We start from the raw sequence: 14,358 nt of genomic DNA, 5'->3' as shown, positions 1-14,358 counted from the left end.
GGTCCACCCCGAAATCTATGGGAATAATGGGACCGGCGTGGACCCAGGGTCGGAGTCTGCAACAAAGGGTGGGTGTTCGAGGTAGCGGAGGAACATAATTGGCTAGACCTTATACCGGGCCTCACACCATAGGAAGTGTGGACGGGAAAGCTGCCCGGTTGGCACCAAGGTTAAGATCTCTTATGGGTAAAGCAACACACCTCTGCAGAGTGTAAAGAACCGTGACTCCGTCACTCCTCGTTCCGGGATATGGAACTACGAACGCGGCCGGAAAGGAACTCCATGAAGTTCTAGTAAACCGGTGAAGGCCGACGGACATAGCTCTTTGAAATAAAAGCAATCTATTGAAGAAATGTTTATCAAAACCTGCATTGGTATTAGACTTTCCGGTCTAATGTCGTAGCTAGTGCATTAAACACCTCTTTCCTATAATGAACTTGTTGAGTACGCTCGTACTCATACCACTCTTAAATCCCTTGCTTAGATTGTCCGAATCGTCCGGAGGAGGACTACGACAACCATGACGGAGCCGAGATCATCGGCTATGAAGAACCGGACCTCTCGGGAGGTATTGAAGGCGTAGACTACCTCATAGTCTACGGAACCGGGGAGGCTTCCGGTGGAGATCAAGCCTAGAAGCACCAAGTAGTAGTTGTAGCCGAGCAGCACGAACTCTTAATACTTAGCTGCTCGAGAGAATAAATGTATAACTTAATGAGACTTCTATATTGTAAGTTAAGGTGGGTTCGCCTCGAACCCAGGAATATTCCTCTTAGGACCCAAGAGGAGCTCCAAGACAATATATGTTTGATGCTTGTAATAATAAGTGAATGAGTTATGGACCTCGCTATGTTCTGTTGTACTACTCGAGGGATGTAATATTTGCGGAATGGTACTTCGTGAATGTTATATCAACGACCGGCATACTACAACATGCGGTGGTATGCGGGGTCACCACGGGAATCATCTCCCGGAGGTCTCTTCATCACCATGATCGCCTCCGGATCGATGTGTGAGTAGTTCACCCCTGGATCGTGGGTCCATAGCGGTAGCTAGATGGTTGTCTTCTCCTCATTGTGCTACCATGTTAGATCTTGTGAGCTTCCTATCATGATCAAGGTCATCTATTTGTAATGCTACATGTTGTGTTTGTTGGGATTCGATGAATATGGAATACTATGTCAAGTTGATTATCAATCTATCATATATGTTGTCTATGTTATTGCATGCTCTCCGTTGCTAGTAGAGGCTCGGCCAAGTTGATACTTGTAACTCCAAGAGGGAGTATTTATGCTCGATAGTGGGTTCATGCCTCCATTGAATGCGGGACGAGTGACGGAAAGTTCTAAGGTTGTGGATGTCTCTGTTGCCACTAGGGATAAAACATCAATGCTTTGTCTAAGGATATTTGTGTTGATTACATTACGCACCATACTTAATGCAATTGTCCGTTGTTTGCAACTTAATACTGGAAGGGGTTCGGATGATAACCCGAAGGTTGACTTTTTAGGCATAGATGCATGCTGGATAGCGGTCTATGTACTTTGTCGTAATGCCCTGATTAAATCTCATAGTAGTCATCATGATATATGTATGTGCATTGTTATGCCTTCTTTATTTGTCAATTGCCCAACTGTAATTTGTTCCCCCAACATGCTATTTATCTTATGGGAGAGACACCACTAGTGAACTGTGGACCCCGGTCCATTCTTTACATCTGAAATACAATCTACTGCAATACTTGTTCTTTCATTGTTCTTCGCAAACAAACATCATCTTCTACACTATACATTTAATCCTTTGTTTACGAGCAAGCCGGTGAGATTGACAACCTCACCGTTACGTTGGGGCAAAGTACTTTGATTGTGTTGTGCGAGGTTCCACGTTGGCGCCGGAATCCCCGGTGTTGCGCCGCACTACACTCCGTCACCAACAACCTTCACGTGATCCTTGACTCCTACTGGTTCGATAACCTTGGTTTCTTACTGAGGGAAAACTTGCTGCTGTACGCATCACACCTTCCTCTTGGGGTTCCCAACGGACGTGTGTCTTGCACGCCATCAACTAGCAAGGAGACTTCTAGACGATATGCAAAGCAACCATGCCCAATGGCATGTAGAAAGATCATTCTCAAGAAAGGTGAATTCAATCACCAAAGGTAACAATGAAGAGCTTACTTCAAAGGTAGATGAGCTTATAAATATTCTGAAGGGTAAGAAAAGTACCCAAGTTAATGCCCTCACCAACTCTAATGTTGAGGAAGTAGACTTCATAGCAACAAATCCTTATAACCCTGCATGTAAGAGTCAAAACTATGGCTCTAATTTTCCAGAACAAATAACACTAATGCAGGAGTTCCAAATAATAATTACACCAATGGTAGTGGAGCAAGCAATGGTAATACTTCAATTGAAAATAATTTCAAAAAATTTATGCATGCTCAAACCGAACAAAATAGTACCCTTACAAAGCTTACTGAAAATCATAGCACTATGTTAGGAAATTTATTTGATCAGACTGATTCTCTTAAGAACGAAGTTCAAGTTCTACAGGAAAGGACAAAGACCGTTGAGGCACAACCGGGGAAGATAGCTGAAAGCTAAACTATAATACTTGCAAGATTTGCAGGTAAGCCAGAGTCAAAACCCGTTGAAGACCTCAAGATGATGACAGTCGAAAGAGAAGGAGAAGCACCTGAAGAATTGGACTATAGCAATGCTCCAACATCAGAGTACTTCGTAGAATATTTAATAAAGATGGTCACGGTAAAACATCCCGGAGTTGATGAAGGTAATGGTTTAAGGTACCGTAAATTTATTCATAAAGTAGCATGCAAAGTTCATGATTTAGAACAACAATATAAGAAGCTAGCTGAAAAACTCCCAACTAAGCTTAATGATATATTTGAGCCCACTATTAGGATTCATATTGGAATAAATGAGGTGGCTGCACTTTGTGATCTTGGTGCAAGCGTCTCCACAATTCCAAAAAGCTTATTTGATAAGTTAGGAATGGAGCCATTTAAAACAAGTGAGCTAAGACTTCACTTAGCTGATTCAACTTATAGACAAGTTGTAGGAATTAATGATAATATTGTAGTGGAAATTAGAGGACATCCTGCTCTTATTGATCTTGTTATTGTGGACATCCCTGAAGATCCTATAGCTCCTATAATCCTAGGAAGGCCATTTTTTAGAACTATTAAACCTCTAATTAATTTACATGAAGGGAATGTGAGAATTGGCCTACCATCTAAAGACTCATTTGTAGTACACTTCCCTAGAAAGAAGAAGGCCAAACATGATGATGATGGGATCATCACTTTGAAACCAAATTGCTTTGGAGTGGGTCTTCCACTTCCAACACCTAGGTAATCACCATCTTGGTCAATCTAATTGACCTTAACTAGAAGTGCTCCATGGGAGTCAATGTTTAATAAGTTTTTCTATCTAGTTCTCGTTTAGTTTAAAGTTTTTGTTTTATTTATTTTTGTTTCATTTGTTTTTGTTTTTAAAGAGTGTTCATGAGATCCTTTGAAAAAGAGGTGAAGAAAATAAGTAACAATGCCTTTTGATTTCATATACTAACGGTTGAGCATTCTTGATATTATATACTGTTGTTTTTCCTTAGTCATTTTCGAGGTATTGGTTGGTCTCTATGCCATTTTTTTTTACGTTGCCTTCAAAATAATACAAGATTGTAAATGTGTAGTAGAAAGAGTCTGGAGACCTCGAAGTTTTGCTCATTTATTTTAGAGTTTGTTTTGTAATCGCTAGGGACAACTATTATATCTCTACCATGTAATATCCATTATTTATAATCTAACATGGTATTGATTATCAAAAAACGGCAACACCTAGTAAAATGGTGGATTAATTATCTAATTGTTATCATTCACAAACCCTAGGGTCCTAGATGTACCTCAATTGGAGTTTAACTGTGCCTCGTCTTCTTCCTGGCTTCGACATTGAGATCCTTGTTGTGATGGCTTGTAATAGGTGAAAGAATGATAGCCTTAGTTGTATTTTTAGAGTTAATATTTGAATTGACATATAGTGATTGGACTTCTCCCTTGGTATCAAATCTTCTTGACATGAATTCCCAATTTATGGCGCAATATCTCTGCGATTTTCACCATCTTGATGTTGCAACTTGTAAGGTTTGTAAGATAGACTGTTGTGTATTGTGTTAGCGACTTAGCGTAGGAGTGAGCGCATTCATCTAGTACATGAAATTGTTGAGAGATGGAGGGATGCTAGTCATGCTAGATTAAAACCTGATAAGGGCTAGACATAAAAAAAAAATCGAAGCTCGGCGAGCAAAACGAGCGCTCATCTAAACAACTCGTTTAGCTTGGTTCGTTATAATAATAAACAAAACTAAACATTGATTTTAGCTTGATATCATTAATGAGCTAAACGAGCAAGCTGTCGAGCCTCGTGGGAAGCTTGCTAAGCTTGTTAGTTATGATCATATCTAACTTACTAGCTTGAAACAGGTACATTTGACTAATACTACATGACAGCATGTGCCATATTGCTATTTGGATACATCACTGATGTATGTATGTACTACTTAACTTGTTAGCCAGTTTTTTAAAATGACCTTAACGAGCAGGTCGTGAATTTCCTTCCCTATGAGACTAACGAACATAGCTAAACAATAATTTTAACTTTTAGTTTGAACGGGCTTAACGATTCGAACCTTAGCGATCACGAGCTTACGAGCCGAGCCTTAACAAGCCAAGCAGCTCATTAGTCCATCGTATACTATAAAAAAAAATTGTTTGTACGTGTACATCTCATTAATTCTCATTGTAAAAAAAGAAAAAAGAAACTAAGAAAACATTATGGCCGGGTAAGGGATGGACAGCGCGGGATTAGCCATGAATAGGGACAATGGGTTCAAAACCATGCATGTAGCAGGCAGGACCATCCTTGAAAAGGGCATGCATTTTCCCATGCAACGGGCGAGCCAAATCTCCCCACCTCCATTGCTTCCTGACCTCCCATTCCTAGCTTCTCCCGGCCGGGCTCCCGGCCGGACAAGATGTTGAGCTGGCTCCGTTGTTTCCCACACGACGGCGCGGTCATGGACGACGAGCCGAGCCGGCCAAGGCCCAGGCCCGGGAGGAGCGCCACCTTCAGGAAGATTAAGCACACCACCTCCAATTGCGCCCATGCCGCCGCTGCAGCAGCCCATCGGAAACGGTTCATCCGGTCGAGCAGCACGGTCACCGACGCACCCGGCCGTCACTCCGTCGACGGCGCCGGCGGCTACAACCACAGCGTCGTGTCGGCGCGGTCCTTCACATTTCGCGAGCTCGCCGCCGTCACCAACAGCTTCAGCCAGGCCAACCTCCTCGGCGAGGGCGGGTTCGGCCGCGTCTACAGAGGCCTCATCGGCTCGTCGCCCGTCGCCGTGAAGCAGCTGGACCGCACGGGGTACCAGGGCGACCACGAGTTCCTGGTGGAGGTGCTCATGCTCAGCGGCCTCTTCAGCCACCCCAACCTGGTCGGCCTCCTCGGATACTGCGCCGACGGCAACCAGCGGCTCCTCGTCTACCCTCTCATGCCGCTCGGCTCCCTCGAGAACCACCTCTTTGTGTCCTCCCGACGCCCCAACGCCGACGCCGATGCCGAGTCGCCGCCGCCACCGGTCCTGCCATGGCGAGCCAGGATGAGGATCGCGCACGGCGCCGCGGAGGGCCTCGAGTTCCTCCACGAGACGGCCAACCCGCCTGTGATCTACCGCGACTTCAAGTCCTCCAACATCCTCCTCGACGAAGGATACCACGCCAGGCTCTCTGACTTTGGGCTCGCCAAGCTCGCCGGGGCCCCGACCGACACCACCCACAACGGTGAGGGCGGCGAGGAAGAGGAGATCAAGGACTCGTCGTCGAGGGTGATGGGGACGTACGGGTACTGCGCGCCGGAGTACGTGAGGACGGGTCATCTCACGGTGAAGTCGGACGTGTACAGTTTCGGCGTGGTGCTGCTGGAGCTCATCACCGGAAGACGGGTCCTCGACGACAGCAGGCCGGAGGGGGAGCAGAACCTCGTGGCCTGGGCGGCGCCCATGTTCGGGGAGCAGAGGAGGCTGCAGGAGCTGGTCGACCCGCGGCTCCTCCAGGAAGGAGAAGAGGCACCGTGCGGTAGGGAGCTGAAGCAGGCGGTGGCGGTGGCTGCCATGTGCTTGCAGGAGGAGGACACCGTGCGGCCCATCATGTCCGACGTCGTCATGGCGCTCAGCTTCCTCGCCACGGCCGACGACGACCTGTCTGTTGTATCCGCTCCGAGATGACGCCCGCCTTCCACTTCCATCATTATATTTACACACATCTGACGGCATTGGCTCACATTACCTGTGTGGTTTGCATCTCAAAAAATGAAATAAAAAAGAGAGGGATTTTTGGCTCACGCTTTTAGATGAGCGTCTTATACTACTACTATATAGCAATTCCTTGAAATACCACCGCTAAATCCCATGCTGTTGCTACAGAAAACAACATACTAGTACTCCACCAAAGCATGGCACATCAATTCTTTCCAAAAGCTGAAAGGGAAATGTTAGGGAGACTCTTTAGAAGACGGACAACCTTGCAGCGCCACCGTTAACTTAGTTAACTGCTAGTATATGCTACAACATTGCCTACAGACACAATGGAGCTGACCTGTACAGTTCACGTTTCACTAAATTGATTCTACTGCCTCCAAAGTGCCACCATGACAAACAAAAAGAAGATAGAAACGAATTGCTACTTGTATAGATGCCACTGCGTTCATCTCAGCACCGATCAGGTCCTTCGAAGACACTGGAGCAACTGTTCATTCCGGGCCAGCCAACGAATAGTATGGAGCACCCGAACTACAGATGCTAATCAGTATCTTGGCCGAACTGACCGTGGCTGTTGATGCTGAGAGGAAGGGCCACCAGATCTATCTCCAGCCAAGTCGCCGCCATCATCATTCACACTCCTGAGAACTGAATCTGCACGCAGGGAATCAAATGTTACATCCTTCGGTGAAAGAGCAGAGGCATGAAATTATGGGTCACTTTGTTCACAAAAGGGAACAAAAGTACAAATAAGCAAAATGGGTCTAAACTCAAGTGTTGACATTTGTAAGGGCAGTTCAATCTAAAAAAAAAAAATTGACAATGGACAAAACTGCAATAGAAGTTGTGCAAAAAGTACTATCCAAGTGACTTAAAATGGAATTAAGAAAAATCACAACAAACTGTGCCGTACCATCAGAAGCAGCAATTTCATCCACATGGCTCCGCTTTTTCTTGGAAGCATTTTTGGCATTAACTAAACTTTCATCAGCGCAATCAAGGGTAAGAGATGCTTGCAACGCCCTATCATGTCCATATTCTGGTGGGTTTGCTTCTGATGCTAATAGGTCCAAATTAACCGTAGTGACTGGCCCTTGGAGGGATAAGTTGTTGGCAGGGTAGTCTTGCAGTTCACCTAGATGACCTACTCCCTGTGTGGCAGGATTATCTTGCGTACCAGAAGGATGCTCCCAAAATGTCAGCCCCAGATCAAAGCTATCGTTAAGAAAAAATGAAGTTTCGTCTGGTCCTCCTGAAGTCTCAGTTGGATTCGGTGGTGGAAATTGATTCCCAGTGTCATTTGCTGAGCCACAAAGCACATCGCTAGGAGACAACACCGTGAAATTTTCATCATCCGAGTCACTAAGAACTATTGGAACCTGCTCATCCCCAGGAGAAGTATTGAGATCATATACATTGTTCGTAGGGTGATCCAATCTTCCCGGTTCTAAATTATAACTTCCACCTTTGGCACTCTCATGATTAGTGTTGCTAGTATGGGTGACTTGTTTCCCATTTTCAAAGTGCCTTTTCTGATCATTCTCTGAAGATGGTCTCAAATTAGCATCCACTCTCTTGCTAATTTCCCACTTGCCATCGTTGTTCCTCCTAATTCCCAACTTAAGACGGCAACTCGTCTCTTCAGGCAATGGTTCTCTAAGCTCATGCTTTAAATCACCCATGTCGAGTTTGGATCCTATCTCTGTGGACATACAGAGAGTACCATCTGGTAGATGCCACTGCATAAGATCGTTCAGTTCCGCTCCACCCTTAGCTCTCCAGGAACCATCAGGCTTGACATCAACTTCAGATATATCATCTCCACATGTTTGGATCTAGATCACCAAGACGCAACAAAATTAGATAAAGATGCATAATTGGATAGCATAGATGAAACATGTAATTCAGTTACAGTATAAACTCACTAATGAAGTGATGCGATTGAAATAAGGATCAATGATTAAGTTGTCCAGGGAATAGTTCTTCAGGCAAATTGGGCATTGCCACTGCAGACAAACAGATGTACTTTGATTAGACAAACGAAAGAGAAAAAAAAAGTTGATTTGAGAAAAGTAACCAAACCTTCCGTGAGCGTTGATTAAGTTCCACGAAAGCTTCTAAGTCAAAACAACCCATGTGAACACAGGGTTTGAACCTACCAGCTACCTTAATCCTAGAGCCAGTCATCTGTAGAAAATAGCTTTTACATGATGAAGACATACTTTAAAGAATGTAATATCAAATACATAATGACTAACTCTGTGAGAAGGATCGCAAAACATACTATGAATCAAACAATACCATGTTGCCAACATGGGATTCTACAAAAGTATCCAGATTAAACATTATCATAAAATAAAGATAACGAATCTAGGAAGTTACATTTAAACCGTGTGTGTCATGGTTGACACAGAATGTGAGATGGCAAACGCTAGTACTCAATATTCTAGTGGACATGAGGTCAAGGGTAAGAGTCATATCAGGGCAAGTAGGAGCATATCAGCAATATCATTAAAGATCTAAACATTCTCATTAATGGCCAGAGTGCTTACAGGGCATCGGAGATTTACAGAGACCGAATCTGCCACAACCTCAATATCACTATCACTGTCTGCATTATCTGCCTCAGTTCCACCACCAACACAGCGACGCACACGAGCAAGGGCATCATCAAACTTCTCACCATCATGCTCCTTTGGCACCAAATTTAGGACCTGTCCATTATCAAACTTTTAAAAGAGGAATTAAACAGTAAAGGAGGGTTCCAAATCTCAGTAACTTGATGCTTGCCAGGTATCAGCTTGTTTGTGGTAACTGCTGAAAGAACCTTTCTGGCATTTTCCTGGAGCTTGTATAGAGAATACTTTTTGAATAGCCCAGTTTACTGTAAAACAGAAATCATGGCCAGGAACCAACTGGGATTTGGAACCCTTCTATAACGTACATTATTAGTTTTGTGCCATCTTTCATCACCTAAAACAGCTATCTTGAGGCCTTACAATTAAGAAATAAGATCAAGAAAGAAGAAAAAGCAACACATTTTCAGGGTTGATGAAAAAGAGAAAGATAACATGATCCAAACAATATAATGATAAGCGCTAATCATGGGGAGGAATTTTTTTTGCAGCTTTTTCTGATCCAAATAAGTTATTTGTCAAATATGTATTTCTGGAGAATATCGTGGTTAATAATGGAAATGCCTTTCATGTGACACAGTATACCATAAGCAATACCTCTTGCAGAGATCTCCTCTTGGCAATTCTGACTCCCAAACAGAACGTGCGAGAGTCACTTCTATATAGAACAATCTTATTGGGACCTTCTTTCAAATATTGTGTTAACTGGAGACAAAATAATAAGCAGGATTAAACAGAAGATGTATCATGTAACTAATCAATATTTATTATAAAATATATAGGCAAATCATTTTTAAGCTATAAAGTTGAAGAACAGCATGCTCCATTGCAACAAGATACTTACTACAAAACCATCATCTCTACTATTGGCTCCCAGCTGCTGTGTAGCTTGCCTATGGACAACCCTAACATGAATACCTGAGAAAACAAATAATTCCCAAAATGAATAGCTCAGAGCTAGATGATTGAACTTACAATTCAATATGAAAGGACAGTTGTTGGTTGTCATAGCATGTTCTACATAACTAAACCGGAAAAAGGCCAGATCGTATCTATATCTATAAGCCTGGAATGATGCAGAATACAAAGTATTTAATTCCTATGTTGCCAATATGGAAGCATGCATAAGTGCACTAAGCATAGGTGCATACATGTGTGCATGCACACAACACTCATGATAAGGCAAGGGAATACAGCATAAAATGAGCTAAATATGACAAATGGTATCCAGTGCAGCAAACCAAGGGCAATCAAAGCTTGAAAAAAAAAGTGAGATACAACTTAAACCCAAATCACCCTAACAACGAAAAATTGACCAACTGAAAGCATAATGTCCTACAAGAGCCTGTCGGAAATATGTATACATATGGTAAGCCGATGGAAGTACCATTAACTTGCATATCAGATTGTAAAGGCCAGTGCACCCTAAAAGGAACTTTGTCATCAAGAAGTATACACCAAACCTGCAAGAACATAATTGGTGCAACGAAACCCAATATAAAAAATGGATACATGTAGTAGTCCAATATTCTCTAAGATGGAATGATATTAGTAATTGAGCAAAACACCAACATTTCTTTGTAATTGCTACTTTTTTTTAATAATGTTATGTACTCCCTACGTTCCATAATTCTTGTCGCAAATTTGGATGTATCTAGACATATTCTGTAAATAGATACATCCAAATCTGCAACAAGAATTATCGAACAGAGGGAGTATCATAATAATATGAACAAATATATGGTTATTTATAGATAATCCTGCACAAAGATAACAGTTCAAGGAAATGAAGGGAACGAAACTAACCTGAATGTCATAATCAGCTTTCTGTAGCAGTTCTCTATGAGCTCTTGATAATGGAAAGGTTTTCTCGACATACTGTACAGTATATGACCTGGACATAAGCATGAATCACTAATAATATGAAAATTGCAGAGGCACCATGATGTTTGCTGTATGCTGCCCCTGTGGTTGGGCATAACTCATTTCTTCCTTTTCAATATACTCGGAAAAAAATGGAACATTAATGTGGTCATCTAGTTACTCAAGTCTGAAGGTATCAACATGGTCATCAGATATACAGCAACTGTATCATGTTTACTTTTTTATATACAAAAAGGAATAATCATGATCACACAAATCATCTACGGCTGTAAAGCAAACAAAAAAAGGAGACACAGATGGCCTCTCCCGCGAGCCCAGTCAACAGGGTGTGGCGACGCCCGGTCACTGAAGAGGGAAGGGCAGTGGAGGAGGTGCAAAAACAAGGGGCTTTAGTATAAAACAATGTGTTACTTACCCATCTGCCGCTATGTTAGAAGGAGGTAGTAACACTGGAAGTAATGGGTGGCTAATAGTGACCCAGAAACTGCAAATTGCAGATAAAACAATGTCAGAACGATAGGCAATTTAAAATCATGACCAAAGTGTAATTGACCTGACTAACTAATGTGCTCAGCTTAAAATGTAGAATACGCAGCCAAGAAAAGGAAAACATATAAAAGAGATGCAGATAGATCAGTTCTAAGTTGCTGAGTAACGAGAGTTTTATACATGATTAATGCTACAGGACAGCTCAAATAATTCAATGTGTGACCATGAGCAAATCGAAATAACTTGAAACATCACATGATAAGAACTGGCACAGGATCGCAAATTAAAATAAATTTAAAATGTAAAAATACATGATCATGCATGGTTAAGGAAGAATTTTCTACTAAACGAAAAGTTAAAAGAACTTACGGGTCTGCCCTGCTGACTCGGCACATTTCACAATAAAAGCTGGAAGGTATTTCTTGAGGAGCGCCATATGCAGTCTTCTCAGGTATGATGACACAATCAACATGTTGCCATACATTGCATCGCGGGTGATCACACTGAAAAGAATTTTTTTTTTTAAAGCAAGAGAACCTGTCATGAACAAGATTACAGAATGCTACTTACCTCTAAATGAGGGAATAATGGAAGACTTAAATGCTACACTTCATAGGATGGTAATGCTCAGGACACATAGATACGGGCTTCATTTTATAATAAAGATAGTAATCCATACAAATTAGCTCCTTTGAAGTTTCAGGATACATAAACATCACTGCATTAAAATTACAGAATACGGCAAAATGACAAAATTAACTGCTTTTATAATTCAACATACTGTCTGTAAAATTAACAGGATTGATGGATAAATTTTGAAGATCTTATTGAACTAGTTTGAGTGAATAACACCACCTAGCAGTCATATAGTCATACGTGTCGTGAGAACTGTACCTTAACCATGGACCCAGTGGCCATGGAGTTACCACAGAGGCAACGGACCTTCACATCCAGCTGAGCAGAACCATCTGATTTACTTACAGGCTTTACAGCGAGCCCCAGCTCAATCTGATTTCCAGAGGCTGAAACCGCAGTCGCAGGCTCGCGCATTTTTCTAGAAATAGTTGGAAAATTAACAGTGCACAAAAGCTTTATTAGACTCAATCAATATAATAAAAACACAAGGTAATTGTATGAGGAAATGTAAACTCACCTAAAAGTGTCCTCGATTATTTTGAGCACCGTTTCTTTTCCAAGCATCATTTTCTTTGGTAATACATCAATTCGTGAGGCTACGAGACAAAATGAAAATGATACCGTATGAATTTCCGGCACAAACACTACTCTAAAAAGATCACTGAAAAAAATGTAATGTACCTTGATCCTGTTGATCGGACAGTATAGCAAGAATTTTGTCCACCAGTTCCTGTATCGAAAAACACAAAACCAAAATGGTTGAGAAGTAAATATTCCAAAATTATAATAGTTAACGGCACATGGAAGTTAATTAGTTTCCATAATTGTACATCCAACAAATACAGAGGCCACAAAAGTCGAATCGTTATGTGCTTTCCCACAATGAAGGGAGCCTAGAAACATACGAGCAATGTATGCGAAGCAGATCAACATCAAGAATTTATTTGCGTGAAACGTAGATATACTCAATAGCAGTGAACAAACCTGCTTCTTTCCGTGCTTTGGAAGTCCAAGCTTAGACAGGACATCCTTTAGCTCTTTTAGTCGGAAGTTCTTCAACATGCCCTGCAAACAGAGCATTTATTCAGAGGCCAGATGATGCAGCCATTCTCATCCCTCTACAAACTTGGTAAGAGAAGCATCTTCACAACAATGACAGAAAGAAATATCTAAAATGTACTCACGTACACTGTCCCAGTTGATTCTGCGTAAAGGGTAATGCAAACAAGAACAAATTTTACCAGGGGGGGCAACTAATTTTTTTTCTGAAGAAGGCCGTACATCTACTGGCAAACACAAGTAGTTCAGGCTGCAAAAGGGGGGACATTTCGTCCGTCTACAAGAACAATTGAGACTTTATGGACACATATACGGATAGACAGGCTTAAACTTCTGGAGTATAAATCTAACCAAATGGGCACAGGAATTATCGGCTATGAGATGAGGGGTCATCGGAGAGGGCCTTGGAACTCATCATCGTCAGATTGAGCGCGCAGAAGTATACACATATGAGGCACGAAAGGATATAGAGGGTCACCGTGTCATACCTTGCAGGAAGCGACCACCGGATCGCCGACGGGCTCCGGCGCCATGGCTGGGGGTTTTTCTAAACTCGGATGGGCGGGCGGCCGAGAAAGGAGAAGGAAGGAACGGCGGCGGTTTGGGAGGGGGGCTGGGGGGCGGAGAAGGTTCGAGAAGGAACTAGAATGATCGCCGTCTCGGGAGGGCACAGGAGCGGAGAGGAGGGGTGTTGGTGGGCGGCGGCGGCGCCCGGCGGCCTGGCGTCAGTGGCTGGGTGGCTGGCTCTGGCTGGAGCGTTTCTCTTCTCCCCTTTTTGGAGGCGACAACGGACGAGCAAGGGATCTGGGAGCGACACGTGTACCCTGCAAGAGCTAGCACGAATCTTAAAGTGTTCTCTCTCACCTCACATGTTCCACCACACCCCAAACCCGTCCACCTTTTTTGTTTTGAACTTGATGTGTTCTGCTATCTTTTTTGTTCATGGTCACTATGTTTAAGATATATACTCATGAGATGTAAGATTTTTTTATGGATTTTGCTTGCTAGGAAGTGACCGTATGCACGATTACTTTCCCATCGGGCAAGTAGACCCCCCCCCCCTCCCTCCTCTTTTCCACACAGGAATTGGTGGTAACTTTCCAAGCACATACGTCCAACTTCGTCTCACTTTTCCCGCGCATGATGTGGCGGTTATTTTCTGATCACACGCGTCCAACTCCCCCCCCCCCCTTCCTACACGCGGTGTGGTTTCCTTTCTTGGTTTCGGTGCACGGTTCCTTTCGGATCTTGCGTGTCTCACCCCACCAGTTTCCCACGATGTCACGCCTTCTTTTTTTTTTGGTTCGCTTGCACCCTA

At 42.9% G+C, this 14,358-nt stretch overlaps 2 protein-coding genes across 2 annotated transcripts; one reads left to right on the top strand and one right to left on the bottom strand.

The window, feature by feature from the left end:
* Nucleotides 1–5,049: 5,049 nt before the first annotated feature.
* On the top strand, nt 5,050–6,303 carry LOC124696252 (probable serine/threonine-protein kinase PBL25). The gene has a single exon (XM_047229005.1). The coding sequence runs from the start codon at nt 5,050–5,052 to the stop codon at nt 6,301–6,303; it is 1,254 nt and encodes a 417-aa protein (XP_047084961.1).
* Nucleotides 6,304–6,546: 243 nt separating this feature from the next.
* Nucleotides 6,547–13,722, bottom strand: LOC124699206 (E3 SUMO-protein ligase SIZ2-like). Its single transcript, XM_047231546.1, has 16 exons — nt 13,529–13,722; nt 12,966–13,046; nt 12,663–12,711; nt 12,499–12,577; nt 12,240–12,399; nt 11,715–11,848; nt 11,272–11,340; nt 10,779–10,866; nt 10,360–10,435; nt 9,817–9,890; nt 9,570–9,677; nt 8,889–9,050; nt 8,419–8,523; nt 8,262–8,342; nt 7,250–8,171; nt 6,547–6,990 (listed from the first exon to the last, which is right to left on the bottom strand). The coding sequence occupies exons 1-16, from the start codon at nt 13,571–13,573 to the stop codon at nt 6,881–6,883; spliced, it is 2,343 nt and encodes a 780-aa protein (XP_047087502.1). The 5' UTR covers nt 13,574–13,722; the 3' UTR covers nt 6,547–6,880.
* Nucleotides 13,723–14,358: the final 636 nt, after the last annotated feature.

The sequence above is a fragment of the Lolium rigidum genome, chromosome 3 (assembly GCF_022539505.1).
Source record: "Lolium rigidum isolate FL_2022 chromosome 3, APGP_CSIRO_Lrig_0.1, whole genome shotgun sequence".
In the NCBI taxonomy this organism is placed as follows: Eukaryota; Viridiplantae; Streptophyta; class Magnoliopsida; order Poales; family Poaceae; genus Lolium; species Lolium rigidum.
This window is presented reverse-complemented; position numbering and strand designations above follow the sequence as displayed.

What these genes read in the sequence shown, in the direction of transcription:
- LOC124696252 (XM_047229005.1), top strand. Translation starts at nt 5,050, where the DNA reads ATGTTGAGCTGGCTCCGTTGTTTCCCACACGACGGCGCGGTCATGGAC.
- LOC124699206 (XM_047231546.1), bottom strand. Translation starts at nt 13,573, where the DNA reads ATGGCGCCGGAGCCCGTCGGCGATCCGGTGGTCGCTTCCTGCAAG. An exon ending in TCTAACATAGCGGCAGATGG is followed by an intron (nt 10,867 to 11,271) that starts GTAAGTAACACA and finishes GCTTATGTCCAG; the next exon opens with GTCATATACTGTACAGTATG. An exon ending in TCAATCGCATCACTTCATTA is followed by an intron (nt 8,172 to 8,261) that starts GTGAGTTTATAC and finishes TTGGTGATCTAG; the next exon opens with ATCCAAACATGTGGAGATGA.